This window comes from Onychostruthus taczanowskii, unplaced genomic scaffold, assembly GCF_017590055.1.
Source record: "Onychostruthus taczanowskii isolate IOZ18803 unplaced genomic scaffold, ASM1759005v1 scaffold267, whole genome shotgun sequence".
Classification (NCBI taxonomy): domain Eukaryota; kingdom Metazoa; phylum Chordata; class Aves; order Passeriformes; family Passeridae; genus Onychostruthus; species Onychostruthus taczanowskii.
In genome coordinates this window covers 1-21,926 of record NW_024499984.1, presented here as the reverse complement: position 1 = coordinate 21,926, position 21,926 = coordinate 1, and the positions used below count along the sequence as shown (strand labels likewise).

Below are 21,926 nucleotides of genomic sequence, written 5' to 3'. Positions count from 1 at the left end.
CCCTATTGTCAGTGAGCAGGCGATCTCCATAGTGTTCCTAATCCCTAGAATTAGGGCACCCACGTGGAGGATTTAGAATATGTAATGACTTGCAGAGTCCTGCCCAGGAGAGTACTGGAGTTGAACATACACAGTACCTTCCTGAGGTGTGACCATATCCCCACATCTGATACAAGTGAAAATAGCACTGGGGAAAAAAGCAGACGGGTAGGCACAGGAGAGGGGAAAGAGGGCAGTTGAGAGCAGTTCCCAGGCAAGGCAACTCTTTGCCACTCCCACTGAGTGACAGTTGCAGGTCCAGCTCCCACTCCAGCAATATGCTCTAAAGCCATCCACCTCACTTCATGGTGAGACAAGGATCCTGTGTCAGGCTTTGCACATCAGCTGCTTTGTGCAGTGAAGCCTTAGCTGTCACCATGCTCTGATAGCCCTTGAAGTGGTATCTGAAGTTGCAGTAATGTTTCTCACTCAGTTCTCCTGGCCCCTTTCTTTCATTTTCACAGATTTCTGCGTGTCATGAGCCGCTCCATGCCTCTCTTCATGACACTAGCTTGGATCTACTCAGTGGCTGTGATAATTAAGGGTATTGTGTATGAGAAGGAAGCCCGGCTGAAAGAAACAATGAGGATTATGGGACTTGACAACGGCATCCTTTGGTTAAGCTGGTTCATTAGCAGCCTTGTCCCTCTCCTGATGAGTGCAGGACTGCTGGTACTGATCCTGAAGGTGAGTAGCCTGGTTTGGCCTGTGGCAGCAGACTCTAGAGCCTTTAGAGCCTGCTAAACAGTGGTCTGCACTGACACACTGGGGAGGAGTTTGTGGGTGTGTGTTGACCAGCCACTTTTTTGGAAGAGAATTTTGGAGCAGCAGGACTGTGTGGCTGAAAACAGCAGGAGGGAGTGTTGTAGATTCAGTTCTGCTGAAAACTGCCTCTGGTACTGCCTCACTTCTGGGAAGGCTGTTGTGCAAATTGCAGGAAACCCTGCCTCCCCTGAGAGCTCTGCAGAGCTGCCTATAACAGAGGTACCTTGGAGAGCCCTTTCAAAACCTCATGCACTTATTGTTCTCCTGCCAGATGGGGAATCTGCTGCCTTACAGCGATCCTAGTGTGGTGTTCATTTTCCTCTCAATCTTCGGCGTTGTGACCATCCTCCAGTGCTTCCTCATCAGTACTGTGTTCTCCAGGGCCAACCTGGCAGCTGCCTGTGGGGGCATTGTCTACTTCACACTGTACCTGCCTTATGTGCTGTGTGTTGCCTGGCAGGACCACATCAGCTTCTCACTCAAGATTTTTGCGGTGAGTTTTGATGAAACTTTTCTGGGCACCAGGTTGCCGCCAGTGTGGCACTCGTGAGCTGAACACTTTTACAAGGGGAGAAGTGGCAATGGGAGCTTAATTTTCAGTGTGAAAGTCTTCAGGGTTGGGCTTGATAAAGAGGTTTACTGAGCCTGGCAGAAGCTGCTGGGAGAGTTTTGTTGGCTTTGGTAGTAGAAGTAATGCAGCTTGACTAAGCTGCCTTGATCTCTGTATGCTGTCACACTGTACAACCACACATGCTGGAGGAACCACCTGCCTTTTCTCTGCACAGCACTTCTTACCTGTCTGAAGAGGGCAACTGTTAGCAACCTGTTGCCTTGCAGGAAAATCCAAAGAGTAAGGGAAAGAAAACAATGCTGGCTGGAGGTCCAGTAGAGATTTCAGGCCTCTTGGAACCTAGACCAAATATGCCACTCTGTATCTGCAAATACAGTGACGGTTTGTGGAACTTGGACTTGTCATATGGACAATGTCCCTTATTCTCGTGCTACAACTGAGATGACTAGTTGGAGAGTAGATGTAAAAAAACTCAGTGCATGTTCATGCCTCCCATTTTCAGAGCCTGCTGTCTCCAGTAGCCTTCGGTTTTGGTTGTGAGTACTTTGCACTGTTTGAGGAGCAGGGAGTTGGTGTTCAGTGGGACAACTTCTTTGAGAGCCCATTGGAAGAAGATGGCTTTAGCATCACCACATCAGCTGTCATGATGCTGTTTGATACCTTCCTCTATGGAATCATGACCTGGTACATTGAATCTGTCTTCCCAGGTGAGGTCTACTTCTGAGAGATAATCATGTCTTAAGGCTTTTAAATAAACCCTTTCACCCTTTTCACTTGCTAAGGTGCAAATTTGGCCCATTTTTAAGCAGAGCTAAAGGTCATGGAGCAAAACCAGCATCAGAGCAAGGTTGTTGCTTGCTGCTAGCAGTGAGTGTTGCCCAGCACAGAAGCATGACCCCATTGTGGCCATGGCTGATCTAGCCTCAGAAGCTTTGCTGTACTTCTCTTTTTCCCTCCTCTAAAGTTCACAGACTGTGCTGCAAGAGAGGAGTTGCATATCAGTACCACCTGTGCTACTAAGTACCTTTCAGCATAGGGTTTTTAACCCTGAAGTGAAGTTAGATGTCTCTTACCCAGAGTCTGTCAGTGTCTTCATATAGAAAGATTTCACCTTAGTGCCTCATCTGGAGGCTTACTGTGGGTGGAGTACTTCCCTTCTTGTCCTGAAAGCTAATAAAAGAAAAGGGACAGATACACTCAGGCTCATGTAATGCTTTTGTTTCCAGGCCAGTATGGGATTCCCAGACCCTGGTACTTTCCTTTCACAAAGTCATATTGGTTTGGGGAGGAACCACAGGACAGGCAGCACCCCCATCCTGACCAGAAAGGGTCTTCAGAAGGTAAGTGCTGGACACAGACTCTTTCTGAATTGTTAAGGTCTGCCTTTTTCTGAAATGAGAGTCCAAGGACAGCAGAAGCAGTACTGGCATGGGTAGGTGAAATTGGTCACCCTTTTGTTATCACACATTGGGTATGCTGATCAGGTGGGTGCATGCAGATAAACCCAAGGTACTTTGCACACCTGAGTGCAGATGGGTATTCAGGCTCATGGAGTTGAGAAGGCCTTGTTTTTTTGCTGACCCTGATAAAACTGGAGATCTCTAGACTCCTAAATTAGCCCAGGAGAGAGACAATAGCTGAATGACAACTTCTGTGGATGATTCCTATCTCTGAGGAAGAAAGTAGTCAGTTCTTCATATAGCTCATTCCTTCACAGGCTTGGGAGAATGTGATGTCTATTAAAACTCCCATGCAATTTTTGTTAAAACCTATCAGATCTTTCTATTTTGTTTTTCCTTCCAGTCTGCAAGGAAGAAGAGCCTGTGCATCTGAGTCTTGGTGTTTCCATCCAGAACCTGGTCAAGGTTTACCGTGATGGCAAGAAAGTTGCTGTGGATGGTCTCACACTTAACTTCTATGAAGGACAAATCACCTCCTTTCTGGGACATAATGGAGCAGGGAAAACCACTACCATGTAAGAACAAAATAATGATTATAGACAGTAGGGAAGTGACTGAATACTGCAACTCCTATCCATATAGTAAAGGTAGCCATAGAACTGCAGTGTGCAAGTGGTGCAGACCAGAATGCCTCTGCTGATTTAGTCTAGTTGTGGTCCTGCCTTATAGATACAGGGGACTGGAACCACAGGGGGTTCAGGTTGATGCTGGGTCAAATGAATCTGTAGGTGGCATTTTGTAGTAATGCCATTTGTGATTCTGACTTACCAGTGAAAGAAAGCAAGTTGGTACTGAAAGAACAAGAAGCTTTTAGAGGAAAAAATCTTCCCTTCATGCAGCCATGTGGGTGTTCTTTGATCACCACTGGAGCTGATTTGTGGTTTGGTTTATTTAAAATCCATTAATGAGATGTTTTTCAGAACACTTTCTTGGTATGGGATTCCCCAGGGTTTTCACCTACTCTTAATTCAGCCTTCTACTGTTTCCTAGTGGCAGAACCTGCTGATCTGTTCTGTTTCTCTTTCAGGTCCATTTTGACTGGCTTGTTCCCCCCAACTTCAGGAACAGCCTTCATCCTGGGCAAAGATATCCGCTCTGAGCTTAGCACTATCAGGCAGAACCTGGGTGTATGTCCACAACACAATGTGCTGTTTGACTTGTGAGTATCATGTGGGATATGTAGGACTGATGCTATCCAACAGGTGTTTCGGTTCTCTAGGAAACAGCAGTGTGCTTTTGGCTTTGACAGTTCTTTTTCTGTGTGTGCAGGGTGTGAGACAGTGGTGTGGTGTGGAATTGGTACAGGAACATTCTGTTTATTAGCACATTCCTAAGTGCCTGGGAATGACCAGCAAGAGCTTACACTTTCATCTTTTCATGTCTGTTAATAATGTACTCCACTCAGCTAGGCCAAGTGTTTCCCTGGTGCCTAGTGGTTTAGGTTGTTTGTGGCACTGTCAAGCATCCTTAAAAAAGGATTATTTACATGGGTGCTGAACAGAGCCACACCCTGAAGTCGGGCCCAAACTGAGTGCACCTACTCTGTAGCTCCTTCCTGAAACCTCAGCCTTAAGACATGTTTTTCTGAGGAAAATAAATGCCTGCAGTAATGCTAATAAAAGGGACAAATCCAATATGGTGCTTTCAACTCTACCCTGGGGCTACATTTGTTCCCTAGGCTGACTGTGGAGGAGCACATCTGGTTCTACGCTCGGCTCAAAGGGCTGCCGGAAAAGAAGGTGAAAGAGGAGATGGAGCAGATGGCAACAGATGTTGGTTTGCCTCACAAACTGAAAGCTAGGACAAGCAAGCTCTCTGGTAGGTTCAGATCTTTTACATTTCTCAGCCTCAGAACACTCCACAGACTTTTGCAGGGGCTGTGTTATGGAGCTTGATGGGATCCTGCAATTATATATAGACTACTATAAAATTAAGCATTTAAGGAAGTCAGTTATTTATTAAGTACCTAATCAGTGTATCTTAGTAAACATGACAATGTTGCACAATCTCAAACTATCTAATGGCCATAACAAGTCTCTCACTTTCTCTAAGTATTTTGTATTTTTTTCCATCATGACATAGTTCAGCTGCATTTGCTGTGTGTTGTTCAAAGCTTACTAATATATTTGGGGTTTATGCATTTAGGTGAGAGTGGCTTGGACCATAATCTATAAGTCTCTTGCTGGCATTCCTTATACTGACTTCTGCCCCTTCAGTTGTTGACCTGGAGTGCCCTGCTCCTTTGTTCAGTAGGGGCAGAATTCCTGTGTCAGTCTGTACCAGATACTAGAGGGACTGACATGCCTTTGTCTTACTCAAGTGTCAGTACAGACTGCACATTTGACTTTGGGGAGGGAGAGCAGATGACTGTGGTTGACTTTAGTATTGAGGAATGCAATTCCTTGTTTTTGCCTCTGGAACACTTCCATGGAAGGGGAGTCTCATGGGGACATATTTCTGCAGCTCAAGCTCTGGAGACCTGTGTTCCAGATCCCCAAATACGCTTAGACCTCCGAACTGGCGATTTGCTACCCCTGGTGCTGAGACAGTACAGTTCACTGTGAGCATGCAAGGTGTGGTTCCCTGCAGTAGGAGGAGAGTTAGACTCCACTGAGGAAAGACTATCCACATGAATTATCCATTGTCCAGAAAGTGGTGGGACCCTGAAGGCCTGAAACAGCAGCAGTACTCCTCAGTCTGCTTTCTTTCAGAGCTCATTATCCACCATGCTGCAAGTATTGCTGTTCAACTCATCTCTGCATCAGCCTGAACGTCTCCTTCTTGTGCCTGACAGGTGGCATGCAGAGGAAGCTCTCTGTTGCCTTAGCTTTTGTTGGTGGCTCCAAGGTTGTCATTCTGGATGAGCCTACAGCTGGGGTGGATCCCTATTCTCGCAGAGGAATATGGGAACTGCTTCTAAAGTATCGGCAAGGTATGCCATCTTTACTCTTAATAAATGTATTGTGAAAGGTAAAAGAAAATCAATCTGATTCTTGACTGTTCTCAAAATAGCAATGTGTCCTTGCAAATTTATTGTTGCCTGCACCAAGGAATGAACAAAGACCATGCACGATAAGGATGCTCAGATCTCTCACCTGTATATCTTTCTCCTCCTATTCATGTCAGAATTAATGAACAAAATTTTTTACTGGGTTATGACTGAGGGCAGGTAAAGTCAGAAAATCACCCTTGGTGTTCAGCAATATCCTGTTCTGCTCCATGCAACCAGCCTTGCAGACATGAAATTAAACCTGCTGTTGCTGAGCACAGCAAGAGCCAGCAGACAGTGAGGAGAATAATCCCATGACAGTACCTGTGAATCTTCTCCATATTCCTGGTCTTGTTCAAAGGAGCCAAAATTGTGGCATCAACCTCCCATCTAGCTTCTTAGCAAGATGCGGGTGATTGTGGCTCTGGTGCGGCAGCACAGGTTTTTTTTTGACTTAGCAGCTACGTCTTCCTTGCTCTCTTCCAGGTCGCACCATCATTCTCTCCACGCACCACATGGATGAGGCAGACATTCTGGGGGACCGGATTGCCATCATTTCTCATGGCAAGCTCTGCTGTGTTGGCTCTTCTCTCTTCCTGAAGAACCAGCTGGGAACAGGCTATTATTTGACCTTGGTCAAAAAGGATGTAGATTCCTCTCTGAGCTCCTGCCGAAACAGCAGCAGCACAGTTTCCTATCTGAAAAAGGTACAGCTGGCCTTTTCTGCTTATGTTTATTCTTTCTTCATGAAATCTTAGGCTTTTTGGAAGCAGCAGCTAAGATTTTCTATGGTAGAATGTCTCAAAAGAAAATCCCTTGTTCTCTGAAAGAAGTGTTACTTGTCTGGTGGGTACTGTGCCAAGACCATGTCTCGTTAAACTGTTGTGTGGGACATACATCCCCATTATAGTTTCTTTCAGTGCCAGTGGTCTCAAGTTGATCAGAGAAATACAAAATAAGTGAAGTATACTTTTGTAATGCTTACTTCTATACCCGTGATCTTACTTCTGTTTTAGCCCTTTGCAGTGCTATGTCTCCATCTGCAGCATCTGGTTGGACTTACTTAGTGTGTAGCATCTGGTGGGCCTCATTTTGAATAAACAGCAAAAAATAATGTTTGTCTTCTCTTTTGTCACCAGGATGACAGTGTCTCCCAGAGCAGCTCTGATGCTGGCCTTGGCAGTGACCATGAAAGTGACACCTTGACAATAGGTGAGGCTTGGAAAAAAATTTAAGGTTGAATCCCATTTGAAATTAGCTCTGTAGCTTGCCTTGGACAGGTGCCTTAACTTTGTTGCTCCAAGGTAGCTACACTCTTAGGAAAATTATTAAATTCACAGTGATGGTATTTTAAATATTAGCATGCATTCCTTGAGTGAGCCATTTTGAATTCAAGCTGCTCTGAAATATAATAAGCAAATATGTAGTTGTGTGGCCTGTTAGCAGTATATGATGTTGGTGAGCTGTACATAATGATTTATTTGCAGGTCTTCCAGTAGCATGTACAAGCTCTCCCAAGTTCTGCACATAAGTATAGCCAGGCTTTAGTCCAGGCTTTTATCCAGTCTTGTGTTAAATTAAAAAGAAATGACACTTCGTGGAAATAAGCAGAGATGTCCTGTTTGTCCTCTTTTTCTTCTGGCAGGATTTTTAAGACTGAGCTCTTTTTTCCATATAATGAGTGGTAACCAGAACAGAACTATCTTTTACATTTGTTTTTTCTAGATGTGTCTGCAATTTCAAATCTCATTACAAAACATGTTCCTGAGGCAAGACTGGTGGAGGACATAGGTCATGAATTAACCTATGTCTTGCCATACAAAGCTGCTAAAGAGGGAGCTTTTGTGGAGCTGTTCCATGAAATTGATGACCGTCTTTCTGATCTTGGCATTTCCAGCTATGGCATCTCGGAAACTACTCTGGAGGAGGTTAGTGAGCTGCTGACTCCTGTTTCTCTTAAACTAGGCAGAAGGAATCATGGCAGAATTAGGAATGAGATGAAACCTTATTGCTTACTGTAGAAATTGACAGAACAGGCAGCTTCGTGTTCCTCTCCAAAAGGGATTATCTTCTGCCCTGTGTAAGAATGTCCTCATAGAGGTGTGCATTAAAAACTGAAATGTGGTAGAGACAAGCAAGGACTTGTCCTATGTGCTCATCTGTACTTGGCTGAGATATCATGTGTAGGCTGGCCCCTGATTTGGCTTCTAATATCTATGTTGTTTTTAGGGATGTTTTGTGTTGCATTTAACTGAAAACGTACCTATCAGTACTGGATACATACATTACATAAACAGTTTAGACATATGCCGTTGTCAGTGATTTTTTATGGTTTCAGGGTTTGTTCCATGTGACTATGTTCCAGCTGCCAAGTCTCTTTTTTATCACGGAAGTGTCAGGCACATTATCTCTGTGTAGAATCTTTATTTGTTTATTTTTAAAGAATGATAAGGGAAACTGAAACAGTGGTTTTGTCACTTACTTAGGTTGCCCTCTAGGTCCTTCACAGCTGTGAAGACCTTGGTTGTTATCTGCAGTTTGAAAATGGGTTATTTCTGGTTTAGAAGAGTCCATGGGTCAAGCTCCATGAAGGTGCCTGTTCAAGCAAGAGCTGTTAGACATCAGGAAATATAAGATTCACCAAGTTTAGTTACTAGGTCTGGTTCTGAGACACAGGAAAGAGCTCATATTTGAGATGGCCTGTGGACTCATATTGGAAAGCGGGATCAGCTGGTAGCAGTCTGGCTCCCAGAAACTGGACAGAAGCCACAAAGTCCATATCGCCATCATGCAGAGGATAAACTCGGTATCCTCAGTTTTCTCGTTGCACCTGCCAGTCTCACATGGCATCTTCTGAAGCAGTACCCACAATATCTCTTCTCTTTTGATTTTCACTGGCACTTATCATTCTTTTTCAGATCTTCCTGAAAGTGGCTGATGATAGCGGTGTGGATGCAGAAACCTCAGGTGGGTGTAGTTGTTCCCTACAGAAGTGACACATACCAAGGTGTGACAGAGCCTGATTGAGACTGAACTGAACCTCTTCTGTTCTAGTATTTTTAATGACCTGAAGTAGCTGGATTTAGTGTATTTAATGCATGCTTTTATGTGCTGTAAAGGTCAATTGACTCAGTAGCATATTTATTTTGCAATAGTGAAGAGTTTCTGTTGTTTGAGTATATTGCAAATTACTTGACTGACACTGTTTTCTGCTCTGAAGAACACCTAGTGCATCAGACCACAGTAGGGTCCAAATTACTTTCTCTTTTTGAGAGCAGATCACTGCACTGAGTGCTCATAATAGCAAATTGCACTTGTAGTCACATGACTACATATGACTCTCGTGTGATTGCAGAATGGCTGTCTTGGTTTTGTTTTTACCTGCACTGAAGTCACTCCAGGTCAGCTCTTCAGTTTGCAAATGGAAGACGTGTAAAATGAAAATGATATTGCTTTGTTTTTTCTGGGGCTAGCTGGAGATGAACTGAAGCTAACCATAACTGCATTATTTTCAGATGGTACGTTGCCAGCCAGAAGGAACAGACGTGTGTTTGGAGACAGACAGAGCTGCCTTCGTCCGTTTACAGAAGATGATGCATTTGATCCTAATGACTCAGACATAGATCCAGGTATTGCTGGAGTTCAAACCTGTTTTCTTTCTGTGGATGCTCTTTCATATTATAAGTACTGCAGATCTAAAGGCTGAGTCTGCCAAAGGAGTGGTGATATATTTGCATTTAGAAACAGTGGACAGTGCAGGATGCACAGCCTGCTCAATCCTCCCATCAAAGCTCAGAGATAAGGGAGAAAACACATTCATGTAAATTTCTGTTGTTATTGCTGCTGACTATGCTTTTTTGGTTTTGGTGAGTGAGAGTGGCTGCTCCAGCCACCACCTTGTGTCTTCAGCACAGACAGCATCTCTGAACTTTTGAATGAGGGTCATTTCTTCTTGCTAGCAGAATCCAGAGAGACAGACCTTCTCAGTGGCATGGATGGGAAAGGCTCCTACCAAATGAAGGGCTGGAAGCTCACCCAGCAGCAGTTCATGGCTCTGTTGTGGAAGAGGATGCTCATTGCCAAGAGAAGTCGGAAGGGCTTTTTTGCCCAGGTGAGAGCTTCCAGCATGAGTAAAGTTCCTCATCAGGGACAGCTCTGGACTGTGTATTGTAGTCTGACTTGATTGTGGGCTAAAAACCTCAAGGGAATGCAGATAACCAAAATTAACCTTCACTGCACATGGGGGCAGAAGTGAAGCACTTTCCTGTGCAAGTGAAAGGAGTTGTATGATAAACCATGTGATTACAGTATTCTTGCACGGCAGAATGTAATTTTGCCCTTGAGAAGAGCATTTGCAGCTAAATCCTCTGCAACTGAAGTGAATTCCAAGACAGATCTTGGATTGGTGTCTAGCACTGCTTTGGTGTAAATAGCAAAGGTATTCCTGGGAAATTTTGAAAAAGTTTTGATCCAATAAGTGAATCATATGTAGCTCCTGATGCCTCTGGAAACATTTGCTTATAAAAAGGATGTGTTTTTTCCTTACAATTTCAGATTGTGCTGCCAGCTGTCTTTGTGTGTATTGCTCTCATGTTCAGCCTGATTGTTCCTCCTTTTGGGAAGTATCCCAGCCTGGAACTACAACCCTGGATGTACAATGAGCAGTACACTTTTATTAGGTATGTTTTGTGTGGCCTATAAATTATCTTCTCTGTGAACTTGAGTTACTGATTTCCTTAACAGGTTGCTTTGGGTTTTATGCTTATCTCAGAAGCACATTTGTTCAACTCTCAAAGAGAGTTGTGGTGTTTTCTTCTTTGACCTTTAAATCAGCTCTAAACCAGCTCTAAGTAGAGGCAAGGTCATATCCATTTCTGAATGGTGCTATCACTCTCCTAATAATACTGTGTACAAAGACTTGGAATGTGTGTGTGCTCTTAGACCAAGCATTCTTGGGTAAATCCCTGCCCACATCCTTTCACTGTGCTCTGTTGCTTCTTTTGCTGTGTGCTTTTACCACACTGACTGATAATGTTTTACTGCTGTTCCCATAGCAATGATGCTCCAGAAGATGCAGGCACTCACAACCTTTTGGATGCCCTTCTTGATAAGCCAGGGTTTGGGACACGCTGTATGCAGGGACATTCCATCCTGTAAGTAGAATTCTGGTCTGGCAACAGGAAACACATCCCTGGTAGTTCTAGCTGACTTTAGGAAATTGTAGTAATGCATGGTCAGAGCAGGATTTAAGCCAAAAGACTTGTAATTACATTCAGTTTTTCTGCTGAGAACCTTTTTCAAAGTTGCCAGCTCTCAGTCTGGTGAGGAAGTTGAGGTTTGAGTGCAAGTCCTTGCTGATAGAGATGGAAAGGAGAGAGCAAATGACTCTAGTTACTGTTTGATCCCAAACATGGTGAAGGACCTATTTGTTGGTGTATGTTATTGACTGTAGCTATTCCCACTACACAGTCCTTTGTTTCCAGCTGAATTAGAAACCTGAGTTAGCACCCCACAAACACCAGCAAAAGGAGTGGAGAGCCAGAGAGCATTTGTTGTTTCCTAACTCTGCCACCTGACTTGGTGCACGGCCTTGGGCAAGTCACTGAAGATCTAGTCAGTGAATGTAGAAGAGGTACACACTCCAAGAGTCCAAGATGGTGTGTCCAGAAGACCTGCAGCTCCTGATCACAGGATGATGGGGAGGGAGGCAAGGTGTCTGATATAATGGCCAGTGGTGGAAAGTAAGCTGCATCCTTCATAACAGGCATGAAAGCCTAGCTATTCCACCAGTGGGCCATGGGGAAAAAGCTGCCCACTGCTACCTTGGCAAAGAGCAGTGTTTTGATGCCCCAAAGGCAGAAATATATTCAAGGAGTCATCCAAGAAGATTGTCTTCTGTGATCTTAAAATCACAGGATATCTCAAGTTGGAAGAGACCCATGAGAATCATTGAGTCCAACTATCTGCTCTTCGGAGGTCTACTTTTAACTAAACCATGTGACTAAGCACATTCACCAGATGCTCCCTGAACTCTGGACAGTGTGCCTGCTCAGACTGACTGAAACAAAGCATTTAATTATAATGCAAAGAGGGGAGTGTCTGACCCTACAGTGTTGGCCAGACTCAGTTTCTTTGGCAGTGGGATCTGTTAAAAGCTGCAGTCTGATCTGTTGCTCTGAGCTGTTTATCTCTGTGAGGTCAAGCTCCTTTGAGAAACACACTGCCTCTTCTGGGGACTGTGGAGTTGGATCTTTAAATCTCTTGTAAGCAAAGGCCATCATATTTGTCTTAAAAACTGCTTTTTTCTTGCCTCTTTCCAAACACAGGGACACTCCTTGTACTGTGGGGCAGAAGGAATGGACCACTGCTTCAGTCCCAGAGTCAGTGCTGGACATCTTCCTGAAAGGCAACTGGAGCATGGAAAATCCTTCCCCATCTTGCGAGTGTAGCAGTGAGAAGATCAAGAAGATGCTGCCTGTGTGCCCCCCTGGTGCAGGGGGCCTGCCACCCCCACAGGTAGGAGGGAGCTGAGTGGTACTGCAATGAGGAATACTCATGAGGAGCAGAGTGGCTAGATATGATTCTTGCATGCAGCATTGTATGAGATTTATTTCAGTCAGCACCTGTGTTTTCTGATGAGCATTTATCTGTGTTTTCATGGTGACACCAGCGTGAGCAAGACACAGCTGACATCCTCCAGAATCTGACAGGCCGCAATATATCAGACTACCTAGTGAAGACCTATGCGCAGATCATTGGGAAAAGGTAGCTGTTGAACACTCCCCCTTCCCTCCCCGACAAACCCTGCTTGCTCTATGGGTGATGCACAGATCAGGCAAATAAGCCTGGGCAGCCCAAATTCTTCAGTAGTGAGCCAGATCCACTCAGGTCGTCAGATAGCCCTGATCCTCAGCTCAAGTGATGTTTCTGCTTTGTGAGTGATTCTGTGTGCTGACCCTCATAGGCAGATTACGGGGGAAGCTAAGGGATTACACTGAAGAAGAATGATAGGAGCTATATCAGATATGATAGGCTATTGCACTCTTTCCTCTGGCTATGTGCCTGCAGCTTTGTTAGGTCTGTCTCTCCTCTGGTTCAGTATTATATATCAACTCTTTTTTCTCTCTGCAGCTTAAAGAATAAAATCTGGGTGAATGAGTTCAGGTGAGTTACTGCATTTTCCTTAGCTTGTATATGTCCACTAAACCTTGAACACAGTGTTTAGCAGGATACATCCACCCTGCTTTGCAGTTTGTGTTATAGGGTTTTTAACTGCCAGATATTGGAGGAAGATGTTTAAGGATAAACTGGGACAACCCCAGAGCACTGGACAGCATGTCCGCATTATGCAGAGAGCAGTCTTGAAAAGATTTGCATGACCAGTGTGCTGGTACTCTGTTCTGTAAGGTGCTATTCTTCCAAGTGAGGGCAGCAGGGAGACATCCTGCTTTGCCTACAGCAGAGAATAGCTGCCTTTGGACTGCATGCTGAGTACTCGTGATATGAGTGTTTAACCTCAGAAATAAAGAGTAGAAAACTTCATGGCTAAGCAGCCATGTAGGAGGATAAAAGTCATTCCCTTTGTGTAAGAGTGGAGATGCTAGCCTTGCATTTACTGCAGGAAGAGGAGACATAGACATGGAGAGGGATAAGGAGTAGCATTTTGTGGAGGTCCATGAATAGTCATGTCTTAGCGTCACTTTCTATCTGAACTTTCAGGTATGGTGGCTTTTCCTTGGGAGCCAGCAGTTCCCTTGTGCTTCCTCCAAGTCATGAAGTCACTGATGCTGTTAAACGGGTGAAGAAAATTTTGGAGCTGGCGCAGGTGAGCAGTTGTCCCCCATGAGCCCAGGATGCACTAAATACTGAGTCTTGTTACTTGGGAGATGACTTGAAAGCCATAAAATGAGAAACATGTGTATGTTAGCTGTGTCCACTGACTTCTCCCCGCTACCTCTGAGCTGGAATCTTCCAGGCTGTTGTCTGGGAGTAGTAGAAGTCTTGAAGACATGCTCAGCTGAAGCTTGCCCAGCTCATGTTGCTGATGTGGGTTCTGCCCAGCACCAGTTGCAAGCCAGTGGGAATTGCAGACATCTGAATGTTTTGTGGCAGGACAGGGTGGGCTGTCTTTTGGAATTAAGAAGTGGTTGCTGCCATTTTCAAAACCTCAGTTGAACCTTGATGGGAATTCTTTATGTGTGGAGACACGAGGTTTGACTCTTGTGTTTTTCAGAAGGCTGATTTATTATCTTATGATATATAAATTAAAATACTACATTAAAACTATACTAAAAGAACAGAGAAAAATATCATCAGAAGGCTACAAAGAACAAGAATAGAATGAATAGAATACATAAGAAAATCTTGTGACTCTGAGTCCGATGTAGTCGCATCTGTGATTGGCTCTTAATTAGAAACAACTAACATGCACCAATCACAGATGCACCTGTTGCATTTCCCAGCAGCAGATAGTTATTGTTTACATTTTTTTTTCCTGAGGCTCTCAGGAGGGAAAAATCCTAGCAAAGGATTTTTCATAAAATATCATAGCTACAGAACCTTCCTGTGCTGAGCCTGCCCTGGCTCAGAAGAGAATTTGGGCCACTGTTTTCCTCTGAGACTGCCTGCCTGCAGGCTGCAATATCTCTGAAGGTTGCATGCAACTTCGGTTAATACGTTTTGCAGCGAAAAAACAAGGAATAAGACTGACTCTTGTTACCGGTGTGACTACAGAAAGGAAAGGGTGAAGGGAAACCACAGATACTCAGTGGTTTCTTACCACTTACCTTCTTACCACCTCCACTTTGGCGGGTAGAGGCTGTTGAATTGGCAGAAAGCTGTCAGAGCTGTGAAAAACATTGTGTAGTCTCTGTTATACCCCAGGGTATGACTAAAGGTATTCTTAGAGGGGAAGTAACTGTCTCTTTGATGTTTGCAGGGGAGCTCTGGGGATCGATTTCTCAACAGTTTATCAAGTTTCATGAAAGGCCTGGATACAAAGAACAATGTGAAGGTAAATTAACCAATCTTCATTTCTGTGCCTGCTATTTGAAGCTCTGGTGACTTGGAGTTACAGCAGTTTGTCTTGGAAAACTTTATAGACCAGAGATCTCTGTATTTGTAATGGAGCAAATGTAGCTTGTAGTTTTATGCAGACTTCCTCAAAATCTGTTTCTCCTGTAGAGTCTAGGCCTGAATGCCAAAAAGAGTTCAGTGCTGAATCAGTGATAGCTTCCAGGAGCCTCTTGTGTTTATTGATTGAACGGTGTGTTCTGCCCCTGAGCAAGCTAGCTGGAGTGATATGGAAAGAAATATACCCTCAACAGAGGAAGGGATGTTCTGAAGGGCTTAGGAAGCTTTTGGGTAGCTGATGTACCTGATGCCTTTCTGATGTTGATGTGGTGTCCCGTAGGTGTGGTTTAACAACAAGGGCTGGCATGCCATTGCATCCTTCCTGAATGTGATCAACAATGCCATCCTTCGGGCCAACCTCCAGCAGGGTGAAAATCCCAGTGCTTATGGGATCACTGCCTTCAATCACCCACTCAACCTCACCAAGCAACAGCTCTCTGAAGTAGCTCTGTAAGTAGTGACATGACTATGGATGGGTTTGGCCTTATTGCTGAAATGACTGAAAATATGACTGAAAACAAGCAAATGGGAGGTTTTGGACCTACTGGTGGACAGTCAGTGGCCTCTGCCATTTAGGCTCTTAACACGCAGGCCTTATTTTATCTGGTCTGGGGAGGTGGCAACCTGTGATGCTGAGAACTCACTCTTGAACAGCACTTGTGTACAAACTTTCTTTGTCCTCGAGTCCCTGGAAGCTGCAGTTTTTAAGAACCAGACCTTCTGCAACTCAGGAAATTCCTCTCAGCCACCTTCAGAAAGGTGTCTCACCATAAATACGGTCATTCTTTTGTCCTCACCATTTGACTAGGAACCACTAATAGGTCCTGTTGAGTCTTTCTCACTGTCTCAAGCTGGGGGGCACACAGTAATGCACAGGATTAACTTCACTGAGGCATTGACTAGTTCACTGTCACTACAATCTGAGTCAGAACTCATAATCTGTGTGTATATATGTCCTTCAATCCATAAAACAGTGGCAGATAATGGGAAGATACTGCTCAACTTTGAAACGACACCAAAAAAAGACAAACCCCAATAACCCCAGGAAATGGATTATGTGGGAAACAAAGTGGTGGTAATAAGGAAAGCAGAAAGCAGTCTATTATGCTGAAGTTATTAACCAGTCTGCAGGTTGTGATGCTGTGTTTGAGATGCCAACAGACTGTGTATGTTCCCTTTGTTATATGGCTGGAGAAGAGCTGTGCAGTTAAGAGAATCTTGCATGGTAATTCATTACTCAGGATTCTGAGTATAAGGACAGACTAATGACAGCAGAAGTAGTTTCTGCACTGCCCTGCATGAGCTGCCTCATTTCATCTCAAAGGATCCAGTACCAGTATACAAACAATTTGCTTTCTTCCTTTTTTTATCCAGGATGACCACCTCTGTGGATGTCCTTGTGTCCATCTGTGTGATCTTTGCTATGTCCTTTGTTCCTGCCAGCTTTGTGGTTTTCCTTATTCAGGAACGTGTCAGCAAGGCTAAACACTTGCAGTTCATCAGTGGTGTGAAGCCTGTTATCTACTGGCTGGCCAACTTTGTGTGGGATATGGTAAGGACTTAGGCTGGGCTAAACTATCCTCCATTCTGTTTTTCCAGGGTGTCTTGAAGTGCACAGTGCAGTTTGTTCCAGTGGGCACCATGTTATTTCAGTGAATAACAGCTGTGGCTATGGCTTTTGTGTTTCGCTCATGGGGCAGTGCTTTGTCTCAGTGGGTCAAGGAGTATAACAGAGGATGGAAGGGCAACCATTAAGTTCAATCATTAGCATTTATTACATCAATCTAAAATACTTGCCCAAAAATGTTTGTTTGTGTAGCCCTTTGTTCTGCTCTGTCCAAAGCAGGTTTTCTCAACCTGTGGTGTCTGAAACCTCTGAGAGTCTACTGACTACTTCTAGAGGGACCAAGAAATGTAAATTCATGTGTACTGTATTATGGTTCACACATATGACACTTTTAAGAGTTTCCCATTGAAAACAGCTTTGGGAACACTGAAGAGTTTTGAAAACTATTGGATTAGAGCAGAAAAAAAATCTCTTCTTTTTTTTATGTCATCTGGAAAGAAATCTAAAGTCATGTTTTTCACCTTCTAGTGCAACTACATTGTTCCGGCCACACTAGTTGTCATCATCTTCATCTGCTTCCAACAGAAGTCCTATGTATCCTCCTCCAACTTGCCTGTGCTGGCTCTCCTCCTGTTTCTCTATGGGTAAGGGATTTCTTATCACAGGATGACTGGGAAGGCTCTTAAACTTGGAAGGTTCTTACCTGATGTTGCTGCCTTTTCTCTTGCCAGGTGGTCCATCACCCCTCTCATGTATCCGGCCTCCTTTGTGTTCAAAATCCCTAGCACGGCATATGTTGTGCTGACCAGTGTGAATCTCTTCATTGGCATCAATGGCAGTGTGGCCACCTTTGTCCTGGAGCTCTTCACCAACAATGTATGTTTTTCCAGAGGCTCCTCAACTGTCTTGTGCTGCTCCAGTCTAGTTCCATGTTGGTTCCTTGTTGGTACAGGTTCTTCATCTGGTGCCTTTAGCAGCCAGATCTCCAGAAAAGCTAGGCCCTGTACGCATTAGTTTCAGCTAATGTTTAAACACAGTTTAAACTCAGGTTCTGGTGGAAATGGGTTAAAACCCCCTTTAGAAAAGCTTGCAGAGTAGTTAAGGTGGGGAAGGAGCTCCTGAATTGTCTAGTCCAACCTCTGAACAAGGTTTGGCTACAACAGTGTATTGGGTTTGAATGGCCTGTTTTTTTGTAGTAGGTGGCAAAGTCAAACTGCTAAGAGCAGGTTGCTCAGGGCCATTGGACTTTAACATTTCCAGGGAGAGACTCCACAGTCTCTCTGGACAACTTTTTCTACTTTTCAGTCATTCGTAGGATGAAAAAATAAATAGAATTTTCTTGTATTCAGATGGGATTTCTTGTATGTTCTTAATGAAGGGCATTTTCCATCTACAAAAGCCATTTAATCACCCAACTATTTAGTTGCCTTAAAGTTTGCCTCCTATTGTAGATACCTCTCTAGCTATGGGAGTTTATGGACTTCAGTTTTTCAACACCAGAAAGGTGTTGAAACTTGTACCTGGGAAAGGTACAAGTTCCTCTCATGCTTGTAGAAAACACACGATGTCTTAGCACTGTCTGACCCACAGTGGTGTGAAGTGTTCCTTGTGGGAGGAGGCTCAGCAGATGCCACGGGAGTTACTTGTTGATTGTTCCTCTTCCTGTGGGCATAAGGGCGCAGTCCTTTTGTTACAAAGCCTGTTCTAGCTCAGTAAAAATCAGTACACGCTCAGAGATGAGTACCTGGCACAGCAGGAACTCAGGGTGCTATCAGTTCAATCCATGGACTAAGCCAGCTGTAAGACAACAAAGAAAAAGTATTAGAGCTTCTAATATGGGACAGGAAGCAACTACCTACAGCCACTGACGTAACCAGTCTGTTCAAGTTAAACTTCCCTGTGTCCTCAGCCAACAGCCTTTTTGCATATTGCTGTTTGCAGACACTGCCTTTTAGACTGTGAGTATTTAGAAAAACCTTTTATTGCAGTTTGCTTGTGTTAATAGCATTGTGAGCAGCACAACAGCACTGACTGTCCAGAGGAGCCATGGCCCTGGCTCTTGGGAGAACATTTCTAATCCTTGGATTTTTGTGGGGTTGCAGTGTTGGAAAAGGGAAGGAGGGGTCAGTCACAACACACTCTTGGGAAGTGGTGGCTGCTTTTTGCTCAGCTGGCTCACTGGCACTTGAATTTTTTCTTAACAGAAACTCAAGGACATCAATGACATCCTGAAGTCTGTCTTCCTTATCTTCCCTCACTTCTGCCTGGGCCGCGGACTCATTGACATGGTGAAAAACCAGGCTATGGCTGATGCTCTGGAGAGATTTGGTAAGTGAAATTGTGTTTCACTCATATAATGGCCTGAAAGGAACAAAGAAATGTAGAGTCTTCTCCAGACAAGCTTCTCTAACTTTTCAGGTACTGAAAGCGCACATTTTGCAGTACAGACCTGGTCAAGATGGCAAGTCATCATAGCCATCCGCTCTTAACTTGTTAAGAGAAACTGGTAGATAGATCCAAAGATTTTTGACTTGAGAGCATTAAATAAAAATGCATAAAGACAACTGAATAGATGTCATTAGGCCTATTGTAAGGAGTAGCTGGGGTTCTGGAAAACTGGAAGGTTTTTTTTCTGGCATGCAGATGTCAGGTCTGAGTCACAGTCTTTCTGTGCTTCACTAACCCTTTGGACAGGTGGGCTAGCTCTTTGGCAGACTGAACCCTCTGGGCCTGAGTCCCAGCTTCGCTGCAGTAAAAAATGTGCTTGCAGCCACAGCTGGCCCCTTGTGTGGTCTAACCTTTCCCTCTTGTAACTGGCTGATCACCACTTGTCCCAGTGCCCAACTTGGTGAGCTCTGCTGGAAGAAATGCTAGCCTGCTCTCCTTGCCCTGGAAAAATGATTGTGCTTTTAATCTCATTTTGGCAGGAGAGAATCGGTTTGTGTCCCCTCTGTCATGGGACCTGGTGGGAAGGAACCTCTTTGCTATGGCAGTAGAAGGTGTGGTGTTTTTTCTCATCACAGTGCTCATCCAGTACAGGTTCTTCATCAAACCCAGGTAGGTTGTCCTCTGTACTGTGCAGCTACAGGCAGGTGAAGTTTTTGTTGGTGTCACCTATGAAATGGGGAGAATATTACCTATGAAGGCCCTGTCATTTTCTGCTAAGACTTTTTCCATGTTGCTATCTTCAGGCCTGTGTATGCCAAGCTGCCTCCTGTGAATGATGAAGATGAGGATGTAACCAGAGAGAGGCAGAGGATAATTAGTGGAGGAGGACAGAGTGACATTTTGGAAATCAAGGAGCTAACCAAGGTGACAGTACTTCTGAATTCATGCTCATTGACACAAAACTATGCAGTTCATTGTGCCTTATCAGAGGAATTTAGTGGGATCAAAACTGGATTGAGTTGGGAGTACTGCAGTTGTACAGCTATGATTAGAATTCTTTGACATTGTCCTTCTCATTTTTTTTTCTTTTGGTTTTAGATTTACAGAATGAAGAGAAAGCCAGCAGTTGATAGGATCTGTGTTGGAATCCCTCCTGGAGAGGTAAGCTTATTTGTTAAATGGATTGTTTTGCTGTTACGGCAGTATTTAGGAGCCACAAGACAGCAGAGGGTAGAGTAAGATCAAATCCAGATGAATGTTCAAATCGCACCAAAGGAAAGTAGAAGCTGAAGCAGTTTCTGGTTCTGTGTCTCTGCCTTTGAAGAAGATATTTAATTCTCAGTATCTGGGACAAGAAGCCAAACTCCAGTATGCAAGGTTTGGCACAGATGAACTGCAGTGACAGGGTATCAAGGTGACATTACAATTTGTTCATCTTCCCAGCCTAAAGGTTTATACTTGAATTAAAAACCCAGAAGTTTGGGGGTTTTTTTCCTGAAAATGGACTTCAGAGTCCCTCTAGCTGTCCTGACAGTCAGGTTTGCTTCTTCCCATCTTGTCAGTGCTGAAAATTATGCAGTTGGGTCCTGTTCTCAAATATGCTGTGTTCATTTATATCCCCAGTGCTTTGGACTCCTGGGAGTAAATGGTGCTGGCAAGTCATCCACTTTTAAGATGCTAACTGGTGATACAGATGTGACGGGAGGAGAAGCTTTCCTCAAAGGAAACAGGTGAAAGACAGTAAATATTTTCTCTGCTTTGTCCTCTAATTTTAACAGCTTTTTTTCCAAAACACTGAAAACATCAAAACTCTCTTCTACTTTTCCTGTTTACTACTCCTGGCATCTGTTTCAGCCCTTGTTTGAGTCTGGTAAAGTATGTCAGTGGCTTGGGAAAGTTGATTTAGTCTGGTAGTCATTTCCGTGTAACAGCTCTTCCAAGTTTAAATAATGTCACTTAAAAAAAAAAAAAAAAAAAAAGGAGAAAAGGGAGAGAGAGAAAAAGTAAATTGATCAAAATGGACTTCTATGATTCTGTATTTTTGTTAGTTCAGTAATTCCAGAAACACTGTTTCACACGGTTTTAACATCTAAATTAGCAGCATATGCTCATGAAATCCTAACAAAGTCTTTTTTGTTTTACAGTATCTTGTCCAACATCCAGGAAGTCCATCAGAACATGGGCTACTGCCCACAGTTCGATGCTGTTAATGAACTGCTGACAGGGCGAGAGCACTTGGAGTTCTTTGCACTCTTGAGAGGTGTTCCAGAGAAAGAAGTCTGCAAGGTAAATGAAACACCACAGGACCCACCCCCATGACCAACTCACAAGTTCTTGCTTGCATGCACCATCCCTGCAACTCATGTAATGCCATGATGTGAAGCTGTTGAAGATAGTGTAGAGTGAAATCTGCCCCCCTTTTCTTCAGGGAAACCCAAGAGTTCCTCTGTTTTTTCAGTGTTGCCTGGAAAACTGTACTAAATGGAAGGGCTGATAATTTGGATCCTGTGTTCTCATAGTGAATGCTCTTTTCCACTGAACAACTTTCTTCCTTTCAGAATTTAAGGGCTGTGGAGCTGCAGGTCACTGTCAAGTGTTAATTCTTTAAAGTCCCTGGAAACAAACAAACACTATATGCTTAGCAGAAGCCTTGTGCTGAGTTTTAAAAGCTTTCCAGTTGATCATGGTGCATCATTAAAGTGCTGCTATTTCAGCATTCAGATATGAGGTTACAATTACAGTCTTCAGGCAGGTGATGACAGCTGCCGGTACCATGCAGCACCCTTCTCAGTACTGTTTCCTGGAATTAAGTTTTTACTGTATGAGACCTGAGTGCTCTAGGTAGATGATATCTAGGGTAATGTCCAAGTAGCTTGAAACCTTCTGTAAGGGTAGATGTGATGAGTGGAATCTGCAATCTCCTTCTAAGATTGCTGCAAAGTTCTTCCATGTGATGTTCTTACCAGCTCCATATAAAAAGGGACCCAGTTCTGTTGTGATACGGCACAAAATGAT

The 21,926-nt window shown here is 43.9% G+C and overlaps 1 protein-coding gene across 3 annotated transcripts in view; it reads left to right on the top strand.

Annotated features, from left to right (window-relative positions):
* ABCA1 (ATP binding cassette subfamily A member 1) overlaps positions 1–21,810 on the top strand; it is an 88,192-nt gene extending 66,382 nt beyond the window's left edge. For 2 of the 3 annotated variants that reach the window (XM_041407489.1, XM_041407490.1), the window contains exons 15-45: positions 504–726; positions 1,076–1,297; positions 1,878–2,082; positions 2,602–2,715; positions 3,179–3,350; positions 3,863–3,994; positions 4,514–4,653; positions 5,630–5,767; positions 6,311–6,531; positions 6,964–7,036; positions 7,550–7,752; positions 8,743–8,791; positions 9,340–9,453; positions 9,784–9,935; positions 10,379–10,503; positions 10,879–10,977; positions 12,151–12,340; positions 12,495–12,589; positions 12,956–12,988; positions 13,544–13,649; positions 14,763–14,837; positions 15,237–15,406; positions 16,331–16,508; positions 17,052–17,167; positions 17,255–17,399; positions 18,728–18,851; positions 19,451–19,580; positions 19,715–19,835; positions 20,010–20,072; positions 20,535–20,641; positions 21,056–21,810. In XM_041407489.1, coding sequence (XP_041263423.1) covers positions 504–726; positions 1,076–1,297; positions 1,878–2,082; positions 2,602–2,715; positions 3,179–3,350; positions 3,863–3,994; positions 4,514–4,653; positions 5,630–5,767; positions 6,311–6,531; positions 6,964–7,036; positions 7,550–7,752; positions 8,743–8,791; positions 9,340–9,453; positions 9,784–9,935; positions 10,379–10,503; positions 10,879–10,977; positions 12,151–12,340; positions 12,495–12,589; positions 12,956–12,988; positions 13,544–13,649; positions 14,763–14,837; positions 15,237–15,406; positions 16,331–16,508; positions 17,052–17,167; positions 17,255–17,399; positions 18,728–18,851; positions 19,451–19,580; positions 19,715–19,835; positions 20,010–20,072; positions 20,535–20,641; positions 21,056–21,230 — 4,210 coding nt within the window. In that variant the 3' untranslated portion in view covers positions 21,231–21,810. The remainder of the gene's footprint in view (positions 1–503; positions 727–1,075; positions 1,298–1,877; positions 2,083–2,601; positions 2,716–3,178; positions 3,351–3,862; positions 3,995–4,513; positions 4,654–5,629; positions 5,768–6,310; positions 6,532–6,963; positions 7,037–7,549; positions 7,753–8,742; positions 8,792–9,339; positions 9,454–9,783; positions 9,936–10,378; positions 10,504–10,878; positions 10,978–12,150; positions 12,341–12,494; positions 12,590–12,955; positions 12,989–13,543; positions 13,650–14,762; positions 14,838–15,236; positions 15,407–16,330; positions 16,509–17,051; positions 17,168–17,254; positions 17,400–18,727; positions 18,852–19,450; positions 19,581–19,714; positions 19,836–20,009; positions 20,073–20,534; positions 20,642–21,055) is intronic. The other variant, XM_041407491.1, reaches the window with a different exon arrangement.
* The last annotated feature ends 116 nt before the right edge of the window (positions 21,811–21,926 follow it).